This window comes from Eptesicus fuscus, chromosome 1, assembly GCF_027574615.1.
Source record: "Eptesicus fuscus isolate TK198812 chromosome 1, DD_ASM_mEF_20220401, whole genome shotgun sequence".
Lineage (NCBI taxonomy): Eukaryota > Metazoa > Chordata > Mammalia > Chiroptera > Vespertilionidae > Eptesicus > Eptesicus fuscus.
In genome coordinates this window covers 53,382,736-53,407,800 of record NC_072473.1, presented here as the reverse complement: position 1 = coordinate 53,407,800, position 25,065 = coordinate 53,382,736, and the positions used below count along the sequence as shown (strand labels likewise).

The window sequence follows — 25,065 nt, the reverse complement described above, 5'->3', positions numbered from 1 at the left end:
GTTACCCTGGGTAACTGCCAAGGTGAGTAGAGTAAAAGCAAGCAGTTCCAGCAACAGAGCAGAGAAAGAAAAGGGTGCTTCCTTTTACTGGTGTCTCTTCCTCCTGGAACCATGCCAGACTTCCACCACCTATTCAAAGGTGACACTTGCTAACGCAGAGCAATTTTTCATCCCCGAAATGTGAATCTCAGGGAAGATTTCTGTCTAGGATACTACTTGGCGCATGATGGAGACCACAAAAAGGTGGCAAAAAGTATAGGCAGTGTCTGTCACCCCCTCCACTCTGAAGCTTATTCAAAACCCAGCATGTGGATGAGTGGAAGGAGAATCAGGTTCCATTGATTTTTTTTCCTCTGGCCTGACGGCCCCTTCCCAATCCCAGTGGTACATCCACCATGAAGGAAAGTTATCCAGAAGCTGTATCATCTAGCTGAGAACATAAGCTGCCCTTCTTAAGAGACTAAGGGCTCAAACCTTAATATGTTGCCAGGATGGAGAAGTAAAGAGAGGGTAGCAATCCAATTCAACTGAGAAATTTAGGGGATGGAAGGTAAACAGGGGAGATGATCTGAACAGAATGAAGGCTCTAACTTGTCCGTCCAGCCTCCACTACTCTCCCAAGGGCCCGCCCTTCCCAGATATACAGAACTCACACGTGCCCTTTGCAAAGAAGCTCTGTGTATTGGGTACAACAGCTCTGGGGTCTCAATATAAATAATATACAAAACCCAACAGCTCGATGCCTTACATTAACAAAAATACTAAAAACTCATTAAAAATGGAGCCTGAGGGAAGAGCCCCAACCATTACTGGTGTTAGCCCAGGAAGGGGAATTGAGAATTCAGAGAAAAGGGTGGGGCCACATCCAGTCACAAGCAGCTCCTCCAGGTGGCTCAGTAGCGTCCAAATATGTTGGTATTGGGCTGTGGCTGGGTATCTGTGAAAAACCAGAGAGGATCAGGGGTGGGATGCCAAGCAGGGTTGTAGATATGCATGGGAAGAGCTACTCAGGTGCCAAGGGAAGGGATGGAATATAATGCTTGCCCCCACAATATGGGCTATTAGAAGCAACGGCCTCAGCTACTTGCCCCTCCCTGCCCCCACATGATTTCATGGGACTCTCCTGGGAAGGAAGGCTTACTGGAGAGCTGTTGTTGGAGCTGCCGCACCAAAGCTGCTGTCTGTTGCTGTTGCTGGGTCTGCTGAAGCCCCTGGCGCTGGAACTGAGGTGGAAATTGGAAGTGGAAGACTGAATTCAAACCCTCTACTCGGAATCTTCCACATCCTTCTCTATCCCCATCTCCCCATCCCATTTTAGTGTGCCATGCCTTGACTCCTCCTCCTACCACATGGCACACTGTCCCCAACCTGATTCATTGGCTGCATGCCCAACCTGGGCAGCTGTCCCTGAGCCTGGGGCTGGAGTCCAGCAGCTACCTGGGGCTGGGACTGGGGCTGGGGCTGGGGAGGAGCCGCTGCCTGTTGCTGCTGCTGTTGCTGCTGCTGCTGTTGCTGCTGCTGGTGTGCTTGTTGTTGCTGCTGCTGTTGCTGCTGCTGTTGCTGCTGCTGTTGCTATGAGAACATAAGAGATATTGCTAAGGAGAGCAAGCAGCTGAGCCCAGGCATGGAGGGATAGGGACAGGGGAAGAAGCAGCAGGGAGGAAACTGGGTTCAGTGCCCTCCTTCCTCAGAGAGCTGCAGAGAAAGATACCCAATCTAGAGTCCTCAGCAGACAACCCCAACTCTCTCCCAACAGGACCCCCACAAAACCACAGTGGGTATAAGGGGAAACTAACTCCCTAAGATCCTACTGCACGCCAGCCACTCTGCCAGGCGCTTTCTATGTACTGCCTCAGTCAGTCTTGATAACAACGAGGAGGAGCCTGGGCCTCTCCTCCTCCTTGGGTTCCCAGGTCCCCTATGAACTCCCTGGGCCTTACCCGTAGGATTTGCTGCTGTTGCTGCTGCTGCCGGATGTGGTACTGTTGCTGCTGTTGTTGTTGCTGCTGCTGTTGTTGCTGTTGCTGCTGCTGTTGCTGCTGCTGCTGCTGCTGCTGCGGTGGCTGCTGCTGCTGTTGTTCAGGCAGGATGGCAGCTGATCGGACAGCAGCCTGGACACCCTGAGTGCTCAGTGGTGTCAGGGTACCTATTATGGGTGTTTGCTGCAGTGTCTGGTGTGAAAACCTACAAAGAGAGGTCCAGAGATCAAGGCATGGGGCAGGGAGAGAGGTGAAAGAGAAGCCCCAGGTCCTGACCCGAAAGACACTTCAGTCATTTCATTCGTTCCACTAATCAGAAGAGCCATTTGGGTCCTGGCAGCTTTCTAAGTAGGGGAGTGAGGGGTAAAGACAATACCCCATCTCAGTGTCTCATAACCTTCATGGCTAGAAATTTTTCAATTCTGCTTTAGCTATTTTTTCTCTTATAAAAATGGGGGGGGAAATCTTAGCATAGGATAGGCATTTTGTTAACACTTTGTGAGGTTTTTGTTGTCGGTGGTAATCCCCAAAAACATTTCAGGGGCTTGAAGATAATTGAGTCCTACTGCTCCTTCCACTTTCCTTACCCCAATCTGTACATCACTGCACCAGGCTACTGACCAGGCCCCCTGTTCTCAAGTTTTCTCGCACCGTCTCTATGCATCCTATCCACGCATTCCATATTAATCTCTAGACATGTCCAACTTGTCATGTCACTTTCCAGGTCCAAAGAGCTCTTTCTGGAATTGTGTCTCAGTTCTGCACTGAGCAGTCAAGGCCCTCTTCAACCTGCCCACTCCTAGCCTATCCCTTACTTCCCTGACACCAATTTTACCTCCATCCAAGTTCTTCTCCTACCTGTCCTCAGCCACTCTCCTCATTTGGCTCCCATGTCTGTTCATGCTATGCCCTCTATTTGGAATCCCCTTCCTTCTCCTCTTCTCCACAAATCCAAATCATATCCATCCTTCAACGCAAGTCCAACCTTCTTTGTGACACTTCCTCTGATGACTCAGGCCCACAATGACAGTACCATGCACCTTTTCTGGATTCCCATTTCACTTCACAGTACACAATGGCACATCTGGCTATGATTTTCCTCAGAGTGTTCTCTAAATGTTCTTCTGGGTAAGTCTCATCTCCTCAACTAGAGTAACAATTCTTTGTGGTGAGGGACTTCATAGTTTTTTAAAAATAATTTTCCTCCAGTAGCCTAATGGATAAGGCACTGGCCTCCTAAAAATAACTTTCCTCACCCCAACCAGTCCTAGTATAGGACTTCCGCTGGTCTATCCTTCAGTGTTCTAAACCCTAAGCTATAGACCCTCAGGACATAATTACAATGTTTTAACTTAGGCCTGACTAATGTTCAGAATAGTGAGAGGATATGTTCATTAGTGTCCATTCCAGAGTTAAGACTGTTCTAACACTGGCTTTATGCCAACTTATCATGCAGTGCATCGATGAACCCTAGACTTGCCCTTACTGTAGTCATATAAATCATTTTCCTTCTCTGGGCCTCAAAGAAATATAGAGGAAGCAGGTGTGGGACTACTGGTTGCCAGGGTCCCTTCCAGCTCTGGCATTTTGTAGCAATAGGTTATGTAGCCAGATAAGTGTTCTTGCCACCTCCAGCAGGTCTGATTAGTCACATCCCCCCAGGCACGTTTTTCCAAATCAAATGTGCCTCTGTACCTCAGTGCCTTTACAACCCCGACTCTCTTGGGTACCTTTGAGTGGAAGTTAGCCCATGTCCGTAGGTAGGGGCCTGCTGGTGCACATAGCCACTGGGCCGCTGTTGCAGGTGGCGAGTGGGATCTACAAGAGTAGGATTGGTAGAAGGGTGGGTGCTCTGATAAGGCTGGCTGGAGTAGCTGGGGGGTACCATGGTACCTGCGGGGCCTGTGTGTTGCTGCAATCCGACATGAGAAACATAAGGAGTATATCCCTGGATGAAAGGAGGAGAGAGTCAGGACCAAGAGCGTGCAGAGCAACTTGCCTCAAGCTCCCTAATTCTCACTATCTTTTGCCCTTACCTGGGAGGTCTGCAAACCGTAGGAAGAACTAGTAGTCATTTGGTGGACAGATGACTGGCCCAACATCCCCTGACTCTGCTAAAAGGGAAAAAGGGGACAAATTTAAACTCAGGAAACACTTTCTTACATCTCGCTAACTGTATCTCCCACTCTGCATGTCCCTGTGAAGAGCTCAAGTGTCTCCTCAGTCCTGTGACCCTTAAATGCCCCTCTCCCTGGGGGCCCTCCCTATTGCCCCTCTCACTATCTTTGCCTGGAGCTGTTGGCGAAGGCGCTGTCCTTGGGGCACTGCAGGCTGCTGCTGTCGGTACACGGAGGTCTTGTAAGAGGGTTCCAGTCCCATGACACCACTCATGGTTGTAGGCAGCACTCCAGGGTAAGGTGGTCGGGCAGGTAGCTTCTGCATTGGTAACCGCACAGGGCGGTATGGGTCCACACGAGGGCCACCTGGAAATGGGAGCAGGCTGACCTCTCAAGGCTCCTTGTCCCTCCATCCCCAGCTAGGTATCCTGGTTACTCACAGCTCCTTGGATGAGGGGCATCATCCCTGAGGCAGGAAGAATCCAGGTAAGTCTCTCATTTGTGGGGTGGCACTAACCTGCAGGTAGCGGCTGGTTCTGGGTGTAGAGGCCTATGGGGCCCTGCCTGTAGCTAACGTGGGTTATGGAACCAGGGTTAGTATGGTGCAGGAGGTCTGGAGGCACTGTCACGCCATAGGGGCCACTCCGTCCTGAGCCCATTCCAAAGTCCTATGTGAATAGTAAAAGAGGAAGGTGAGGGGTGGGGGTAAAGTGGGCTAGGAGGGGTGATGGGGAGTTGGATCTACATGGTTATTATAATTTCAAAGGCACCCCTGCCCCATATGCCCCCACCCCTCCCACAAACCAGAAACTGGAAGAACCATGGAGACAGGCTGTGGAAGCATCATAGGGATGGCACTAACCTCTGTCTTGGCAGCTGGCTGACTTCGTTTCTTGCCTTTGGTGGACTTCTTCTTGCGTTCCTCAGTACTGGCTGGAGCAGCCCCAGGTTTGTCAGTTTTGGGGGGCTCTGGAGCCTTTTTCTCAGGCTCTAGCAGAGTGGGAGCAGGGGGCTCCTCATCTTCTGGTGGCAGTGGCAGTGGCTCCAGGTAATACGCCCGGGGCCGGGGCCTCAGGTGTGTGTGGTAGAGCAGCAAGCGCTGCTGTTCCTCGCCTCGAGCCACTCTCCGGTCCACCCGGACTGTTCCAAACCAGCCCCAAGACAGTGGCGCTGACGGCTTCAAGCCCTCAAAAAGATCCCAGGGAGAGAGCTTTTGTTTGGTGGAAACCTGTAGACCCTGCTCCAGAAAATGAGAAACAATAAGTGGCTAAGGCTTGTAAAACAGAAGCCAGACCTTAAGGACTTATAGGAAGGGGGAAATATCTTCAGGAAATAAAAGGAAAAAAAAGTAATGGGCAGATTCAGGAGAGATGGTGAGATGAGGACTGATGGGTATGGACACACAAACATGCACACGGGAGACACAGTTAAGAGGAGAGAAGGCGATGGGTGTATGGAGCAGAGAGAGAGAGAGAGAGAGAGAGACACTGACATTCAGAGGAAGACAGAGATAGAAACAAAGAGAAAAGGCATCAAGAGACTAAAGACAGGCAGAGAGGGAAAGAGAGAAAAGGAGAGAGAAAAACAGGAAGAGAAAGGTAGGCAGAGGGAGACAAAGAGACAAGTGGAGAGAGATAGAAACACTGAGGAAAGGGGACAGAGACAGATGGGACAGGAAAAGACATGAGAATGTATACGTGAATGGGTTGGACTTTGGATTTCAAACTCTAGATCCTCTTCTTCCTCTCCCTCTCTACTATACACATTGATTATAGTTACTCAACAAATACTACAATTAACAGAGAGAGGGGAAAGAAAATTGTGCAGAGATGAGTGGAGGGAGAAAAATGCAGGGATGAGGGTATCAGATATGGGCTGTCAGCCAGATAGATGGGTGGGGTGCAGGCAGGGTTGGAGGAGGGCAGGAGGTAGGTGGGGCAGAGGAAAGGGGAGGGTGAAGTGCTGAGAAATGGGTGGTATGTTAAAAGGTGAGTAGGAGTGGTGAACGGTGGGTACGGGTGAATGAAGAGAACAAGGAAAGAGATTGAGACTCCCAAGATGGGGAGAAGAAATGTAAGTAAAGTTAGTGATGAGCTCAACATTGCAGAGGCGACTTTCACTGCAGAGCCTGATGGACGCAATAGCCTGATGAGCCTTTGTAGATACAAGGTTAATGCAGGAAAGGCTCTTGTCCAAAAGGAGAAAAGGCAGGAGGTAGAGAATGCGGGGCAGAAAGACAATGAAACATGCCTCCTTCTTGAAGATGGAATCAAAGCCAGTAATCTTGTTGCCCTTGGTGTCAATAAGGGAGCCCTGTGGCTCACAGGTGATGACATCTCGGGTTTGCTTGGGCAGTGGCAACAGCTGGCGAACCTTTTCCAGACTGTCTGACTGGCGCTCCCCCAACTCTTTCTGCAGGCACAATAAGAGGAGACAAGAGTTCAAGAATACAAAAACATAGGGATGGAAAATCTTGGGACAACACAGAACCTTGCATGAAAACACTCAGTCAATCCTTGCTATACAAATAACAAAGAAAAAGCGACTGTGAAAGGAAATGGTGGGGGTCTCTGGCCAGAGCAAAGTCCCAGAGGCTGGACAGTCACTGCAAGGTCAGGGGACAGGGAGCTAAGAAGATTGCTGTTCCCCAAGCCTCGCTCTTGCCTCTTCTGCTCACCTGCAGCTTCTTCACCAGGTTCATGTAGGCACGTTTGTTTTCCTCCATGCTGCCTTGAGAGATGCTGGACATGTCTGCAGCCAGGGTCCCATTGATGAGCACACTCAGCATGTCCAATACAGTAGTGAAGAGCTCGCTATGACAGGAAGCCAGGGAGAAAACCGGAGAAGAGGTGAAAATAAAGGACTGGGGGTTGGATGCAAGCAGAGAATGGTGCTTAAGATGTCACCCCAGGGGCATCAAAAACAGGTGGGGAACCCAAGGCCTCTGAGACCACTGAATGGGCCACACGGATCACAGGGGGCTGCGCACCTGGTGTGAGGGAAGGGGGACCCTCTTGGGCACAAAACGCAGGGAGGGGTGGGGTGCTTTACTTGTTGGACTGCATGTCGACAGTGCCGCTGATGATGATCTCCAGGAGGAGCACTGCCCACTCAGTGGTTTGCTGGGTGCTACGCTGCACAGTGTCAAACATGCCACCCACCTGCCAAGGCCATAATAGGTCAGTCAGATGGCTTAGGGTGAAGTTCAGCATTTAAGGAAAGTTTGGATCAGAACCTGGGTTGGGTGGACTAGGGCCACCTGAGGTTAGTATCCCAGTTGTACCTGTTACTTGCTACATGAACTCAGGGCAATGACTTAATAATTGACATCTCTGGGTCTTGGTTTCCTTACTTATTAAATGAAAGGAGTTGGACTAAGGGATGTCCAGGATTCTATCCAACATTCCAAAATGAGCTTCTAAATCTTCTAGGGTCCGGCCAGAATCTAGGATAACTGAGGCAGTGTCCCTGCTAGGATTCAGTGTCCTTAACCACTTTCAGGGCCTGCGTCCTTTAGGAGAGCTGGATGAATGCTTGAAGACCCAGAACAGTGTGGGCCCGCCATCATCCCCCTTATCCTCCTTGGGCTAGGGCTTCTTCGCTCTGCAATTCTAGCCCCAACCCCTCCCTTCTTCTTCTTCCCAGCTCCCCTTCTCACCAGGTTGAGCCGCAGCTTGAGGGCCTCATGCATTAGCTGCTTTGGTTTGCAATCATCTAAGTACTGGTCATCTCGCCAATTATTAACAATCTAAAACAGAAACAAGTATAACACACAGCTCAGGGATCCCCTCATTCCCATTCCAAAGCACCCACAGTGTTCACAGAAAGTAGTGAAGGTTCCGAGTACACAGTGGCCTCTTGGGCACATCCTTCTCTGCCCTCCTTCCAGGCTCCGTGACCCAGAGACCTGTACCTGGTGCACCTGGCTGTAGAGGGAGGTAAGGAGTCCCTCACGCTGCTCATCCTGCCCTTTCAGACATGTCAGTACCAGGGATAAGAAGGGCTGCTGGCTCAACAGAGACATGCTAGAGATGAGAGGAAAGGAAAAGAAAAAGAATAGGACCATGGGCTGGAGATCTGGAAGCTTCCAACTTCATTCTCCCAAGCCCCACACCCTACTATCTTAAGATCTAGCTGCTTGCTCAATGTGGCCCATGCTTACCCTCTGATTTTCCACTTTTCCATGGTTTTTTTCTCACCCCTCTGCCCTAACTTTTCTTCACTGGGCTGCTTCCTCTCCTTTCTACCTCTTGATCCTGTCCCCGCTTCCAGCTGCTTTACCTCTTCTGCTTTTGTCGATCACGTTCTTTGCGGGACGACGAACCCAGGTGCTGGCCCTTCTCCAATTCTTCCCCAGCAGCCTTTAACACATGCCCCTGGACTGAGGTGGGCAGTTTAGCAATGAGGGGGGCCACCAGCCAGACACCAGAGCGCTCTAGAGAGCTGGAGGACAGATGGAGTCCACAGGGTTACAGAGGAGCCAGGAAAGGTTGGTAGAAATCCATCCTCTCCTCTCCTGATGGACATGCCTGACATCTAGCTCCACGTGGTTGAAATAATTTAAATTGCCATCAGAGAAACTTATAAGGGAATGGGTACTAACACATGTCTACCCAACCTGAGCACGGGCTTGGTCTTGTTGCTGCTGGGCATGTTGCTTGCAGTGTTTCCAGAAGATGACCCTGTCTCTGCTGATTGTTGAAAAACCTCAATTGTGGCCTTGGCAATGTTCTCTAAGAGGGAGTTCATCTCCTGGGGAAGAGGAAAGGCACAGGGACGCTAAATGGGAAGCTGGGGTGAAGGAAAAGAGATGGTAGATGAGGGCAGATGAAGGTATCTGTGGAGGTTAATGGGAGGGGAGGGACACCAGTCTGCTGGAAGTCATACCCTCCAGTCCCTGAAGATTTTTCCAATTCCCCAGTCTTCTCCTTTGCATACCTCCTTACAGTAGTGACCACAGAAACAGGCTCCACAACTACCACTGCCAACCCTTCCCACAACTCAGAGTCCTAACACTTCCAACCCAGCTCCTTTATCATTGGCTTTACATATCTGCCATCTTCCCATCCTCTCTTATCTCAAGAACCCCAGGGTAGGACCAACATTCTTTTATGGTGGGCCACCTCCCTGACACTCGGAGCTAGAAATGAGCATGGGAAAGAGAGGGCCAGGGCACCACTCACATTGTTTGGGGTCTGCTTGATCATGAGCTGCAGCTCCAAGGAAGACTGGCGCATGGTCCACTGGTCCAAGTTCTGTAATAGAGATCCCACCCCAAGCTAGTCATCTTCATGTCACCCACAACCACTCATCACTCTGAGGCCAGTTCCTGATCTCTCACAACCCTGAACCACACATTGAAAGGGAGCTATATGGCCCCAGCTTCAGGAAAGATTACACCTAAATAATTCAAAATGGTTGAAAAATCTAACCTTTTAAAAAAGTGGTTCAGGAAAGATTTCACCATCTTTCCCCAGGTTCCTGTTTCAAGGCCTCACATTCTTTTTTAAAATATATTTTTATTTTACTTATTAATTTTTAAATATATTTTTATGGGTTTTAGAGAGGGAGAGAAAGATAGAAATATCAATGATGAGAGAGACTGGTGATTGGGCCTGCAACCTGGGCATGTGCCCTGAACGGGAATCAAACTGTTGACCTTCTGGTTCCTAAGTCAATACCCAACCACTGAGCCACGCCAGCTGGGCGGGCCTCACATTCTTTAGCACAAGGAAGTTCTGCTTAACTCTTTACCTAAATCCTTGATGTTAAAGTTGAAGCCTGCTTCTCCTGTTTCAAATCAGCTGCTCAAAGTCCTTTACAGACCCCAAGGCTATACTGCTAGCTAATCTCTCTTTGGCATTATCTCCTCTAGACTTTAGAGACCTCATTCCTTTAGCTTCTCCTTAATGGCTTTATTTGTCCACCCTTCAGTCACCTGAATGTCTGAAGCTGCGTGGTTAAGCAAAAAGGGCACAGGCATACCTAAGTTCACATACTGACTCTCAGCTTACTAGCTGTGTGACCTTTGGCAAGTTACTTAACCTCTTCAAGCCTCAGTTTCCTTACCAGTTGAACAGAGATACTCATACCTACTTCATAGAGTTGTAAAGATTAAATGAGAAAATATACATAGTGTGCTGAGCACAGTAGCTGGCATGAAACAGACATTCTAGTGTAGTAGCTACTGAGTAGTATTACCATTCATTACTGAGCCATAGCCAAAATGCCAAAAACACAAGGCCAAAAAGTAGGTCTCCCAGATGCCATCCCCCCCCGCCCCCCGCCGATAAGCTAAGTCCCACTGCATCCAGATAGCTGTGCCCTTAACCAACAGTTTACTCTAGAGTCTAGACCATTTTGGCTTTACTTCTAAACCCATTCTGGAGCTGTTTCTCTCACCCACATCCTTGTCTGTCTTCCTGCTTAACTCCTCATCTCTTTTTCTCTCAAGGTTCCCATGGTTTGACCCCAGGTTTGGACTCCACTGCTTTCTACAAGACCCCCAATTCCTTGGCCTACCTGGAGAATACGCTTAATGCGCTGCCGCTGGGGGTTCTCCCCATCCTCATTGTCCAGCAGTCGATGTGGGTAGCAGATGAGCTGCATGAGGCGCTGAGCCTGGGCACTACTCAACACTGGGTCTTGTAGGTCATTGCTGTCCTCACATAGCGATTTAAGGCAACGTTCTCCTACCCATTCCTAAGGAGGCTGATTATCAGGGGACTGGGGCAACCAGAAAGGGGGGTCATGAATAAGGGGAATAGGGTGGGAGTTGGTGAGGGACACAATGTATAGTAGAGAGGTGGCGTGATCATGGCTGGAAACAGGACTATATTATAGAAAAGCATTTAGGAGGTGTGGGGGGAAGGTGAGACTGACCTGTTGGCAGATGCTGCGCAGCACGTACTTGGCATAGACATCCAGACTGGCTGTCTCCACAGAGATGTTTCGGCCACCCTGCCTCCGACCGCCAGTACCACCTCCTCCCTCCTCCTCTGGAAGTTCTTCTGTTCCTCCTGTCACAGTGAAGCCTGAACCCTTCAGTTCCGCATCCCCTGTGGTCCACAGGCGGGAGATAGGGAGGGGTGAGATCCGAATTCTGTATGGAGACCCACCCCAGACCCACAGAGGCAGCAACTCCCCAAGTCCTGCCCTATGGAACAGAAATATACTTCCCTCCCTCCTCTCTTCCCTAAAGGTCAGGGAGACCACCTTCAGGAGAGAGACTGTCCTTTGTAGTTTAGCTGGCACTCCACCCTATACACACTTCTGGCACCACTACCTTCCTACCCCCATACCAAGTACAAACACAGCCTTGAGAACAGCAAACACAGCTCCATCCACGATGCGGTTCTGGGAGGCAGCCAGCAGGTGGCGGTCACAGGAGGAGCGGATTCCTACAGTAGGCTTGTCTGGGGAGGGAGCTGAAGTCAGGGTAAGCAAAAGTAGAAACTGTGGGGGTGGGGTAGCCACACTTTCTACTTCAGGCTGGCTCAGATCAGGACCACTTACTTCCATCTGACTGGCAAGGATTGAGTTGGGGTGTCTTGAAAAGGTGGAGAAGGATGCGGCAGGTAAGCCGGGCCCCTGGCTCCGAGTCCTGTTCACTGCAAGCTACAGAAAGGAAGACAAAGCAGATCGGACAGAAGGAAAGCAGATTGTATATAGGTTTGTGGAGGAGGGATGGTAAAAGGGGAGATGAGGTCAGGCAAAAGGAAGAAAAAAAAACCAAGATAATGCTGAAGAAGAGGTGAAGCAGCCAACTGTTTTGCTGTATGAGAGGAGTTCCTCGAAGGGTCACAAAATGGACAGATCAGGGCTGCAAATGCAGGGTTATAGAGGCTCCCCAGCCTGGAACACACCACAGGACTGGCCTCTGGGGATGCCAGGGAGCCCGACACTGAACACTGAGAGTGCGCCCATAAAGTCTGTGCTGAAATTGGGGATCTAGAAATTCTAGGGATTCTGGATTGGTAGTTTACCTGCATTAAGGAGTGAAGGGATGGCAGCACAGCGAATCAGATCCTCTAGGAGTAAACACTGGCGAGCAATGAGGATGGCGACAAAAGTAGCCAGGGAGTCATGAAAAGACAGGTCACTGACCTGGAGAAAAGGCAGACAGACATTAAGACTCAGAGGGGAGACAGGGTGCCAAATGAAACTCAAAATGGTATGCCTCGACTGTACAAAACTCTGTACCCGCCCAGCCGGTGTGGCTCAGCGGTTGAGCGTAGACCTATGAACCAGGAGGTCACGGTTCGATTCCTGGTCAGGGCACATGCCCAGGTTGTGGCTTGATCCCCAGTATGGGGTGTGCAGGAGGCAGCCAAAAAATGATTCTTTCTCATTATTGATGCTTCTCTCTTTCTTCCTCTCCCTTCTTCTCTGAAATCAATAAAAATATATTTTAAAAAAACCTCTGTCTCTGATTACTTGATTACTGAGAGTAGACTCCTGCCCTGGTAAGTGGCCCAGGCCCCAGTGGGACCCCACCCAAGTCTCACATCTACATTGCAGAGGAGGTCGTTGAAACCACAAGTGCCATTGTTTGAGGAGCAGCACAAGGCTTTAAGTACTCCCAGCCATTCTGCACTCAGTGACTTGCAATAGCCGGTCAGCTCTGCACACAGGATTGCGATGTCATTCACCCTGGGGAAAAGTACAAATGCCCTCAGGAAAAACCTTGTTCCATAAAACCTCAGATCCATTAACTTTTCATTTCCACTCCGGCAATAACCAAGATTGCAGTACTTCCCGGGCATCTCATCCCTCCCAATATGGGGCCGGAGAGCAGTGCCCATTCCTCACTCAGTACGCCCCATACCTATCGGGATCATGGTGCCCCACACAGACGTGCATAAGGGCATTGCAGACAAAGCTGTAGCGGTTAGCAGGGTTCTCACTAAGACTCTTGCCTAGCCCTGTGTAGGTGAAGGTGTGAGCAGCAGGGTTCTCCAGAGTGTCAATCATGAACTCAGGTGCCCAGCGCATATTGGATTCTGATGGCTCCACGTTGCAGTAGATTGTGTTCTTCACCTTGGAGCAGAAGTCGCTGCAGGGGTAGGGGAAAGCAGATAGAAGTGTTGAAGGTCTGGTGAGGCAGAGGGATGATCAGGAAGGGGGAGGAAAGAAAAAGAGGAGAAAGTGAGAGACCAGGAACCTTGGGACAGGAAAAAGGGAGACGGGACAAGGCAGATGAGGCAAGAACCCAGTTAGAAGAAAGCACCGGGGCCTCTGAAGGCAGAGGGAGGAGTGTGGGCCCCACAGAGATGGGCTGGAGCTAATGCCAACAAGGAAGGAGGACCACTCTCAGGAACTAAGAACACATGGAGGGCACAGTCCCCAAACAACCCTGCAGAGACGGCAGGGTCCTGGGCTGTGCTCTGCTCCTGAGATGGGCGACAATGGGAAGGATAAAGGATGAAGTTCCATTCTCTATCCCATACCTCTCACCTCTCTTACCTGAAAAGCTCCCCAAATTTGATCTTTAAATGGCTACACGAGGTGTACAGATCATAGAGATAAGCAAGGATACAGCGTTCTGCAGAGGAGCCATCTGACCGGTTCATCCCATGTTTCACTACGCCACACAGCCTGTCACGAGAAAGGAAGGTCAAGAGGGTGAGCAGATAAGTGTGCAGGGGCTGGGACACAAAGGTCCCTGGACACAGATTAAAGTCTCTTGGCAATACTCACCCACCCCACGTGAATGGCATGCACGTCCACGGTGAGAGCCCTGCCCCACCGGTGTTCATGGGAGCCCTCTGTGCTTCGGTAATTCCGAAGCCCTGCTTACCCCTCAAAGACCTGTGCCATCTGGTCCTGGTTGAGGATGAGGCAGGCATGATAGTGCCGCAGGACAGCCACGATGCACAGACATAGGCTGGTAGTGTAGCTGCCCACGAGGTCAGAGGATTTGAGAAGCAACTCGGCCTCGACTACACTCAGCTCATTCAGTAGCTAGCAGAGTAAGTAACGAGAACAGGTGAGAAACGAGAACAGGCCCCACATATTATATAAAATCCCACACTTTCTTAGAAGAAACTGGCAAAGGCAGGCTCCAGCCCCTTCCTGCTGGAGCCGCCTCAGTCTATAAGGGCCCTGCTGCTATATGCCACAGCTCTTTATTCTATTAACATCAGCCACATCAACGATCTCATCAGTCTCCAGGATAGAATTCTATGAACTCCACGGTGGGAGGACAGTTTATACCCGATGCTCTAATCTGTCTTGGGCCTCCCCAGGGAGCACTTGAGTCTCTATTCCTGCCATCTTAGCTCATGTTCCACTCCCCCTGTGCTAATCTTTCTGCCCCTGCAAATAGCCTGGGACTCTGACTTGAGCTTCTACTCCTATCCTTATGACCCTATACAGTACAAACTCCTTCCTCCACCCTTATATCCCCAAATTCCCCACCTGAATGGCAAAGTCGATGAGGCCACTGATGCTGAGTGAATATTCCATGAGGTCGAAGATGAACTGCACATGCTGCACCAGAGGCAAGTGGTATGACATGCCAAGGGCAAAGCTCGTGATCTGCTCCAGAACATTCCGGGAGACCTGATAAGGGCAGTGGGAGTGAGACAGGAGTGGAGAGAGGTGGAGGGAAGCAGGAAAGGATGGCGGTAGAAGGGGATGAGACTGGGAGGTTTACCCTGCTCAGGAGGGAAAGAAGATGAGGAAAGGAAAACAGGATGGAAGGCCAGAGTGTGGGAAGGGGGCTGGACTTAGGCCCACACCTGAGCTGTGACCTGGTGTTGGTCATAATGTGAAAGGTGCTGGAACTTAGCAAAAATATCTTCAGCAGTGGGGAAGGCTTCAGGCCGATTGCGCCGCCGCTTCTGCCCATCCTCCCCACCTAAGGGGACAGTTGAAAGAGATCAGTCAGGACAGGGAAGATAAATGAGTTGACTAGGGGTGGGGTGAGGAATGGAGGGAAAGGCTATGGGTGGGTGGGAGGGAGGGAACGAAGAAGGAAGGGGAGGGAGGGAAGAGGGCAGATGGGAAGGGAGGGCCAAGGAAGGGGTGGGGGAGGGATGAAGGGGACAGTGAAGCAAAGGTTGCAAGGACCACAAACTATGTGGACCTTAGAGGAATAAATACAGGGAGGTGCTAGGATGAGGGAGGGAAGGGAGAGGGAGGGAGGGCAGTATGGGGCTTACTGTGAGGTACCTAAGAATGTCAGGTCTCCAGGATTCAGAGGCACAATAGGAGCAAGCTGGTCTGCAGAGGAGGGGAATGAGGGGGGAAGTTTCAAAAGGACTAGAGCTCTCAGGAGACTCCAAGAGACAGGACATTGGGACATGACTGGGAATGCCCTATGCTGGGGAAGGGAAGACTGACTAGGGCATTCTTTGGGGGGGGATTGGTTAAGGAGCCTCACACCCACCAGTTTCTGCTGTCCCTTTGCGGTTCAGAACCTTCAGGATATCCTTGGTAATTTTCTTGATGGCATGGCGGGCATCATCTCGCTGCTTTCCCACCCCAAACAGTACGACCAACCGCTGGTTGCACTCATGGCTGCATGACTCCTCCTGCATCCCAGCAGCACCATCAGACTCCTGCACGAATCTCTTTCCCTCCACTTAAAAGCATGCACCATGCCCCTCAGCAGCCCAGTGCTCAAACCCTTCCCAGCACGCTGCACCCTCCAGAACAGCTCCAACCCCTCCGCTGGTCCTGGGACAGAAACCTGGGCTCAAAATAGATGGTCACAGGGTATTGGGGAAGAGTACCTGGGGGATCGGAAAGTGTGTGGCATACTGCACGTGCCTCGGCTGGTCATAAAGAACCCCGAGAGTTCCTTCCATCTTCTCCTTGGGTAGTGACTTCACCTCCTTCTCAACATCTGCTTTCTCGGGCGATGGACTGCCCTTCCCCTCACAGGGCATCGTCGGGGAGAACAACTAAGAGAAAGGCAAAAGGGCATAATGCTTAGAGCAGGGGTGGGGAACGCCTGGCCTGCAAAATCATTTGTTCTGGCCCTGCTAAGGCAACTGCAGGTGGGATTCGAAATTCAATAAATCTAGGAGCTTTTTTCATAGCAACATAAATTTATATTAAGTGCATTATATTAAGCGAATGGTATTATAAATATCCAAATGGCCTTTGGCAGAAAAAAAAAGTTCCCCACCCCTGGTTTAGAGGAACAAAAGGGGATGAAAGGGCATAAAGAAATTCCCAAAAGAGGCATCATGGGAGGCCCTGAAGAGGTGGGTTCTTCCACACTAGCCTCTAACTTACTGAGAAATCAGGCTTCTCCATATCCTCAAAGAGTACACTGGAATTATGGTCGATGTCCATAGACTCCGAGAGCCCTGGATCCTGATGGCACAGAACATAAGCGGAGTTGTTTTAGCCCCAGGGAGCTGCTCCCCACCATCTAGAAAAGTTGACTGGGGAGTTGGAGACAGGAGACCATACGGGGAAACGCACAGGATCTAGATTCAGGCCTTGATTATTCATTTAACCATGATGGGCCTCAGTTAAGAACAAAATAAATAGCCCTGGCCAGGTGGTTCAGTTGTGTGAGCGTCGTCCCGTGCACAGAAGGGAATCAGGTTCAATTCCCAGTCAGGGCACACACCCAGGTTACAGGTTCAATCCTGGGTCAGGTGTGTATGGAGGGAGGCAACTGATGGATGTTTCTCTCTCACATGTTTCTCTCTCCCTCCTTCTCCCTCTCCCTCTCCCTCTCCCTCTCCCTCTTCCTCTTTCTCTCTCTCCCTCTCTTTCCCTCTCTCCCTCCCTCCCTCCCTCCCTCTCTCTCTCTCTCTCTCTCTCTCTCTCTCTCTTCTCTCTCTCTCTCTCTCTCTCTCCCAAAATAATAAAAGCAGCCCAGCCGCAGTGCCTCAGTGGTTGAGTGTCGACCCACAAACCAAGAGGTCACCAGTTAGATTCCTGGTCAGGGCACATGACTGGGTTGTGGCCTGATCCCCAGTAGGAGGCATGCAGGAAGCAGCTGATCTATGTTTCTCATTCTATCCTCTCCCTAAACTAAATAACATATTAAAATAAATAAAAACATATTCTTAAAAAAAAGAAAAAATAGCCCAGCCGGTGTGGTACAGTGGTTGAGCATCAACCTATAAACCAGGAGGTCAGGGTTTGATTCTTGGTCAGGGCACAAGCCCAGGTTTTGGGCTCAATCCCCAGTGGGGGCGTGCAGGAGGCAGCCAACAGATGATTCTCTCTCATCATTGATATTTCTCTCTCTCTCTCCCCCTCTCCCTTCCTCTTTCTGAAATCAATAAAAACATATTTTAAAATAAACAAACAAATAAGTAAATAAGTAAAATAGGATTAAGATGACCTCACAAGGCAGTTGTTAGGATCACATGGAAAAGAATGATGCGAGCCCAGCTGCGGTGGCTCAGTTATTGAGCGCTGACCTAGGAACCAGGAGGTCACAGTTCAATTCCCGGTCAGAGTGTATGCCCATGTTGCAGGCTCGATCCCCAATTGGGCAGAAGGCAGCTGATCAATGATTCTCTCTCATCACTGATGTTTCTATCTCCCTTTCCCTTCCTCTCTGAAATCATTAAAGATATATATATATATATATTTTTTTTTTTTTTTTTTTTAAAGAATGATACAAGAGTGCCTTGTAAACCAAGAAGCACTAAGCAAATACTACCATCATAATTAGGTATCATTATTAGGTAAGGGACTCTCAGAGGACTCTGGGAGCCAGAAAGATGGGAACATAGGAAGAAACTAACCAGGGCTAGGAAAAACTCACTTACCTCCAGCTTGCTACTGCTGCTGCACTCAGCCTCCTTGCGCTCTGGGTCATCAGCAGGATCATCAAAGGGAGAGGGAGGCCGAGGACCAGGTGCTCCAAAGGCAAGGTCCCCTCGGGAGATGAGGGTGCAAGTATATATGTTGTGGGAGAAAACATCGTGTCGAATCAGTTCACAGAACAGAAGTACCAAGTTAAAGAATTCCACCCGCTCACTCTCACTTCGGGGGTCCGCTAGAGGAGAGGGAATGAGAAAAGATGAGTTAGGAGAAGCACAAAAGAGATGGGGGAAAAAAGAGAGAGGGGGACAGAAAGAGGGATACACCTCAGGCATGCTCCTCCTAGAGTGCCTGAGGTAGGCAAAAAGAGGAACAATGCAAAACAAAATAAAACTGCAGAGGGACAAAGTATCCTTGGTTACCCCACCTCCTGCCCCACACATCATCTCATAAAGGAATATAGCATCTTTGCTGCTAAGTATATGTGACAATGCTTCGATTGTTTGTGCTGGTTTTTATTTTTCTCTTTCTCTACTCTGTTAAACTATAAAATGATCAAAGACTAGAATTATGTCCAAAATTCATTCAGCATAGAGCCCAAGACAGAAAAATATACCAGAAGGTGCTTAATTATGCTTTCTGATGACAGTAACGGGTAACTGAGTCTAGGCCGAGGTAACCAGAGGGTGGCAGGGGTCCATACTCAGCATGGGAGCCTGTGTATCCAGAAACTGCAGGAGGACATCCTGGAAAATGGGAGCACTAGGAGCAGAAAGGGAGCCAGAGGCAATGGAACCTTTCTCATCTGCAGCTTCTGATTCTCCACAACGCTGTAAGATGAAAGAACAAACTGCAGGATTGGTTTTTACCTGTTTTCTTCACTCCTTCCTCCATGTGTAATCCTAGAACTACCACCTATTTTGTCTCCACCCCAAACTTTTCAATTCCATTCCCCCTTTGACCTCCATTTTCTTTACTGCCTCCCAACTGAAGTCTTGATCGCTTCTCTGACATCAATCCTCTTGCCTTTCTACTTTTGCCTTACGCCCTCGACTTTCCCCCCTAGGTTCTCTACTTCTTTATTCTCACAGCTTCAACTATGGTCCCACTACCAGCTCCATCTGTCTCCAACCCCAGTTGCCACTGCCCCACTGGCCAACCACTTTCTTTTGTCTCTGCTCCCTAACCTCAGCTTCAATCTCTGCCTGTCTCTTCTCCAGGAGCTTGGCTACCACCATAGCACGATGCCGACCAGAACGTTTGCAGCTGACAGCCCATTCACACAGTAGTGATACCACAGCATCATCATCTGAGGAGATCTGGAGACCACAGGAAGACAGGAGTGAGTAAGGTAGAGCTGGGGACAAAGAACCCAGTTCCGATTTCTTAAACACTGGGCCCCATCTTAAAACATCCCAGGCCCAGTAATATCATCTCTTCAGACACCCCGTTTTCATGCCTCACCAGGTCTTCCCCTCATACTGTTGCTCTTGCAAAGTTTTTTGTTCCTTCGGTTCCTCTTCTTGCTTACCTCATGCCCATCCTTGCTAGGCCCCAATCCAAAGATTCGGTTACAAAGGGAGTCAAGAGAGTTGCTGAAGTCAGAGCGCTCAAAACTATGGCTGTCCAGCACTTCCAAAGTATGGAGCACCCGTCCAATGGTGAAGCCTAAGGAGGAAAAGTGGCAAAGGGGATTTACCTCCCTATGAAGTCCAACTCTCAGACCTCTGTCCTTACCAATCCCCATCCTTTCCTCAAACATCCTTCTTACTATCCATCATCTGGCACTCACCTGCAGTAGCTTCCTGGCACTTATCAAAAGACCAGCGAACCTCAACTGCCTGTCCACGCTCCTTGATCTGCTGTTCGATCTCCCGCAATTTTGCACGGACCTGAAGTATACATCAGTGATTTTAAGAATGTACCAAGGCATACAAAAGGCCAGGGCCCCAGGCTAAAAGAATAGTGCCAGAGGACTCCAAGTCACTATTGTTGAAAGAATAATTGAGCCTCACCCCCTAATCTGGGGGTACGAGGCAACTGGTCCGACTTACCTGCTGAGTAAAGGCACTGTTGCCCTCTGGCATGGGCAGGTTGGAGGGGGCAATAGGCAGGTGGTCAAGTGGTGAGCCAGTCTTAATTCGGCTATCAGTCAGCGAGTAGTGCCAAACCAGAGCACTAGGACAACACAGGAGGATTGTCTGCCAGATAGGAACCACTATGTCAAACTCAGTTACCATGGCTACCTCTCTAGAATCCCATTATAAGACCCAATCCTTAGAGTTCCAACCTAAAGTATTCTAAGTCCCTGGAGTGGCATCACTCGATCCCTGAGCCCCTCCCCTCACCCACTCTTCTAACTGAACAGGAACTAACAGTCCATGAATGAGAAGCAATAATCTCTAAGCAAGTACTCAGTGCCAAGTCCCACCTCCAATTCAGAATCACCCCCCATTCTCCAGGACAGGCACCCAACCAACTCCTTTCAGGATGCCTCTTAACACTTCCTTGGGGCCACCCAGTACTTACCTGAAGGATACAGCTGAGGCCAAAAACAAGGGGCCGGTGCTGAGGGCACATAAGCAGGTCACTAAAGGGTATAGAGGTTGTGCTGCTAGTTGGGGGCTGAGGAGCAGGGGTGGTGGGCAGTGTGCTTGTCGACTGAGTAGACATAACATGAGCCGAGTGACTGCTCATGCCATCCAGTTGCAGGGCCAGTCTTCGGGTACAGAAGTAGGCAAGGCGGCGGGAGAGGTATGCGGACTGAACGAATTCCCCAGAGTACTATGAAGACACAAAGAGCAAAACCCCAAGTTCTCTCCAAGCGACCTTGCTGTCACATCTGATTCCTCCTCTAACCCTCCCGAGACCCCCCGCCTCCAAAATCCTAGACCTTACTCGAAGCAGCAGGGGCAGCAGCAGTTTAAGCAATTCATCTTCTCCAGGGCGGATTTTCTCAAAACACTCAAGTACCCATGTCAGGAACTCATGCCTGTCCAGCATTCCATCCTATGGGTACCAGGGGAAAGGATTAGTTTAGCCCAGGGATTATTAGAGATGAGGCAGATAAAATCAATGACAGGATGAAGAGAACCACAACTGGGGCAAGGTGGCAGGCAGATTCCGTTCTCTACAGGCAGAGTGCGAGATTAGGCTCAATCCAATGTCCCACACGACATGCCCTACCTGAAACATGAACATGGCCAGCTTCTCGTTGTAATCCCACTGCCGTATTGCCAACTCTACATCATGGGGCAAGGGCCCTATAGTGGAACCACAGCCCCCACTGCCTGCAGGCCCCGGCCGGTAATATTCAGCCATCTTTTGCAGCTGCTCCCATAAGTACTTGGTGATGATCTGAGTCCATTCTAAGGGAAAGATGGAAAGGGGCTATTTTATACTGTCCCTCTGCTTAGAACATCTTCTGTTCCCCACCCCCCACCACCCCACCCCTTAGCCATGGTTTTGCTCTCTGCCTGTTCAGTTATCCGCAGTCAACTGTGGTCTGAAAATAAATAAATTTTCCCAACCATCAGTATCATCTGTTCCTGATAGCCAACCATCGACACTGTCATTCATGGCTCCGTGATCCAGGATCACCCAAAGCAGATGATCTTCTTTCTGATATATGATCCCCTTTTTGATACATTGTCAGGTCAATAATAGCCTAATGCTACATCACAATGCGTACGTCATTCACCTCATTTCATCTCATTATGTAGGCATTATCATCTCACATATCACAAGAAGTTTGAATGTAGTAAGATGTTTTGAGAGATACCACATTCACAAAACTTTTATTATAGTATATTATCATAATTGTTCTACTTTTATTTACTGTTGTTAATCTCTTACTGTGCCTAACTTATAAATTAAACTTTACCATAGGTATGTATGAGGAAAAAACAGCATATATTGGATTCGTCACTATCCGTGGTTTCAAGCATCCACTGGGGGTCTTGAAATGTATCCCCCTCAGATAAGGGGGGACTACTGTACTTCTAAACCCTATTCATTCACTTTGGCTCTAGTCAAATGCTACCTTCCTAAAGCCTTCCCAGGTGTCCCCAAAAGAAAGTAGGCTCAGTGGATAAAGTGTAGACCTGCAGACTGAAGATCTCAGGTTCGATTCCGGTCAAGGGCACATGCCCGGGTTGTGGGCTCGATCCCCAGTAGGGGTGTGCAGGAGGCAGCCGATAAATGCTTCTCTCTCATCATTGATGTTTTTATCTCTCTCTGCCTCTCCCTTCCTCTCTGAAATCAATAAAAATATTTTTTTAAAAAAGAAAGTAATTTTTCTGTCCATTGAAGTCTCAAAGAAGCTTCTGCCTCCCCTTTTGACACCTTATATATTTAATTATGTGATTTGTACACCTGCCTTGGCATACCTACTAGACTATAAGCATCCTAAGGGCAGGGATTAGGTACTGGTCATCCTTACAGCCTAGCACATGTACATAGTAAACACTCAAGACACTGGATGTTTACTAATTGAAAGAAACCAACATACAAGCACAAGCAAGGAATACAGATAAGGAGAATCATTCCAAGGGTCTATCACTTCTTGAAGCGATCAGTGGTGGGACCCCTGGCATTAAGAGTTACTCACCCATGAAGGGGTCAATGATATTTCTCTTCTTAACCTTGGTCTCATTGATTGCTGCATAGTAGGCACAGGTCATTTTAATGAGCCAGGCGGCCCTCATCACAGGCACTGTGTATTTTGCTAAATATCCGAACACTTCATCCTTCTTACCGAAAATAGGGACCTGGATGGACATCGCAAATAGTAAGATCTCTATTGGCACCATGAGCTTGCAGTCATATAGCTTAATCTGGGCATAGGAGTGTACTTGGTACCCATGATCCCCTCCTTGGCCTGAAGAACAGGAAACAGTATCTCACCTTCTTGGCTAGTTGTGTGAGTGGCTTGGTGCCAGCCAGGTCAGTGAACCAGGTGTTAATGGCACTCTGGGATCTTGGAGTCACCAGCCAGAAGTTGTCCTTCTGGTTCACTTGGGGCTTCCTGCGACCAGTGTCAGGGAGGGTGTTACAACGCAACTTCTCTGCAATAATGCTGCTGAAGTTGGAACTGATCTGAGGAAAGAAAACTATACCTCAGGGTGGAACGAAAGGGTGGAGAGGTGGTGGTGCCTTTGATGGGCAAATGCCAATGTGGTAGCATTAAGTTATGAAGGAAAACTTGGCCACTTAAGGTCGTCCCTTTAGGTCTTCCCAACCCACGGCCTTTGCTCCTTCTCAGTTCTTCCAGCCTTTTCCTTCAGCCTGGCAGGATTTTCTCACCTTGGAAGGATTGAAGTTTACATTCTTGGCACTGCCATGTTCATCCCCAGAGACAGCAGGCTGGTTATTGAAACCTTGTTTTACATTCAAGGCCGTCAGTTCATCCTGAGACAGGAAAATGGCATTTTAGTATTTTTCCTTGGGGGTGGTGGTAGTGGGAGAGGAGGGCAGGAAAAGAGGGGAAAAAGGGGACGACAAGGTAGGAGGAGGATTCTAAGTAGCACAGATTGCTGTTTAGAACTAGGCCCTGATGTTCATTTGGACCCCACCCTCACCTCCCCCCGCCCACCCCATCACCCAGATCTCACTCAACATCCCTCTTTCCTCACAAGCTGGCTAGCAGCCATGGCTCACTAAGCTGCCTCAGACAACTTTCTGAGGGGTGTGTAGAGGGGGGACCGCCTCGAGCGTGGCCCCTCCACCGTTCCCTAGTCACGCTCAGGAACCGCCCCCCTGCCCTCCAGGTCCCACTCTCCTGCACCCACTTTACTCTTCCCCCTTCCGGGAGTTTGGCTCCCACCAGACCGCCGTGCCCCCCCTTTCCCAAACCCTAGGTGCTTCCTCCAGTGCTGAGCGCTGGCCCCTGGCCCCGCGAAAGCCCCGGTTTGTGAACGCGCACCTCCTTCTGTTTGGGATCTTGAGGGTACACATCAGGAGGCCCCAGCCGCGGCCGCTTCAGGGGCCGGTGTTCGTAGCTCAAGATCCCGAAGGCCGCCATTTTGCCCAGCCCTTAGCGCCGGAGGCGCCAGCCGGGCCGGCTCCGGGGCGGGAGGGGGGGGCCGCAGGGGGGCGGCGGTGGCGAAGACGGCGGCCGAGAGACAACGGGGGGCAGGTTAGAAACTCTCGATCATTGCCGGAAACTACCGAGGGGAACCGAGGGACACCGGAAACCGTCGGACAATACCGACCTCAGCGGGGCGGGGCCGGGCTGGCTTGGGGCGGAGCTCCGCTCCCGGGAACGTTCAGGCCTGAGATCACTGCTCAGGGGCCGGGCTGCGGAAGGTCCCGGAGCCCAGCGCGGTGGGCGTGCGAACCTGTGAGAAGGGGAGCAGCCGCGCTGCGGACCTCTGACAGGCGCTGGCTTCCGGGCGCCTCACTCAGTTTTGGGCCTGGAATGGGTGCTCGATAGTATTTGCATTGGTTAGGAACTATGCCTTTTACAAATGACTCTTCGTTTCCGCGTCAGAAAAACGGGTGTACTAATATCGCCTTCAAAGGACCTATGTATGCCGAGAAAGCACTCATTAAACCCCTGAAAGGCCGGTTCTAATCCCTTAAAGTCTTTATGGTCTAGCACTGAGATTATTAACCTTTTTGATTCACAATCCCTTTGATGCTGATGAAAGCTGTGGCCCTTTTCCCAGTAAAATGAACGTGGAGACATACAAAACGTTAGTTACTTTACAGGGAGATTCTTGTACCCCCTGAAGCTCATGGATGCATCCCCTAAGTGTCCATGAATTTCAGGTTAATAACCCCTGCTCTAGCGAAAGAGGCACCTACTAAGTGTCAGATGCTTTTTAGATATTATCTCCTTTAATCCGCACACAGCCGCATAAATTAGGGATTACTGTCTTCATTTTGTGGACGAGGAGGCTGATTTTCAGAGTGGAAGTTCACACGTCCTATATTATACAGCTACTGAGTAACAGCTGAGACTAGGATTTTTTTCTTGACTTGAGCCAATATTCTTTCGATGGTGGTATTGTCTTTCAGAGAACAGTATTATAATAAAAGCAACAAATTACAATACATAAAAATAAAACTAGCATATAACAAGTGAAAATAATAAAATGCTATTGAATCACAGTGGGGAGACAAACTAATTCTTTTTTTTTTTTAATCCTCACCCAAGGATATTTCTTCCAGTGATTTTTAGGGAGAGTGGAAGACAGAGAGAAACATTGATGTGAGAGAAACAC

The 25,065-nt window shown here is 49.7% G+C and overlaps 1 protein-coding gene across 4 annotated transcripts; it reads right to left on the bottom strand.

Annotated features, from left to right (window-relative positions):
- Positions 1–661: 661 nt before the first annotated feature.
- MED12 (mediator complex subunit 12) lies at positions 662–23,897 on the bottom strand. Of its 4 annotated transcripts, XM_028138589.2 has the most exons (46): positions 23,763–23,897; positions 23,144–23,248; positions 22,745–22,936; positions 22,449–22,608; positions 21,026–21,207; positions 20,738–20,848; positions 20,369–20,623; positions 19,894–20,040; positions 19,632–19,731; positions 19,371–19,507; positions 19,027–19,158; positions 18,543–18,669; positions 17,845–18,074; positions 16,343–16,423; positions 15,835–16,005; positions 15,489–15,633; positions 15,272–15,322; positions 14,839–14,957; positions 14,516–14,659; positions 13,896–14,059; positions 13,562–13,693; positions 12,924–13,151; positions 12,604–12,748; positions 12,082–12,202; positions 11,612–11,713; positions 11,398–11,511; positions 10,979–11,154; positions 10,619–10,798; positions 9,280–9,351; positions 8,715–8,848; positions 8,378–8,539; positions 8,010–8,121; positions 7,755–7,844; positions 7,148–7,257; positions 6,774–6,909; positions 6,347–6,508; positions 4,959–5,333; positions 4,614–4,764; positions 4,260–4,462; positions 4,016–4,093; positions 3,873–3,927; positions 3,710–3,797; positions 1,941–2,184; positions 1,438–1,572; positions 1,142–1,223; positions 662–937 (listed from the first exon to the last, which is right to left on the bottom strand). In XM_028138589.2, the coding sequence occupies exons 1-46, from the start codon at positions 23,859–23,861 to the stop codon at positions 894–896; spliced, it is 6,483 nt and encodes a 2,160-aa protein (XP_027994390.2). In that variant the 5' UTR covers positions 23,862–23,897; the 3' UTR covers positions 662–893. The 4 variants fall into 4 exon arrangements, with proteins under 4 accessions (XP_027994390.2, XP_027994387.2, XP_027994388.2 ...); XM_028138586.2 differs by having other exon boundaries at positions 3,710–3,927; XM_028138587.2 differs by having other exon boundaries at positions 3,710–3,927; positions 4,016–4,090.
- Positions 23,898–25,065: the final 1,168 nt, after the last annotated feature.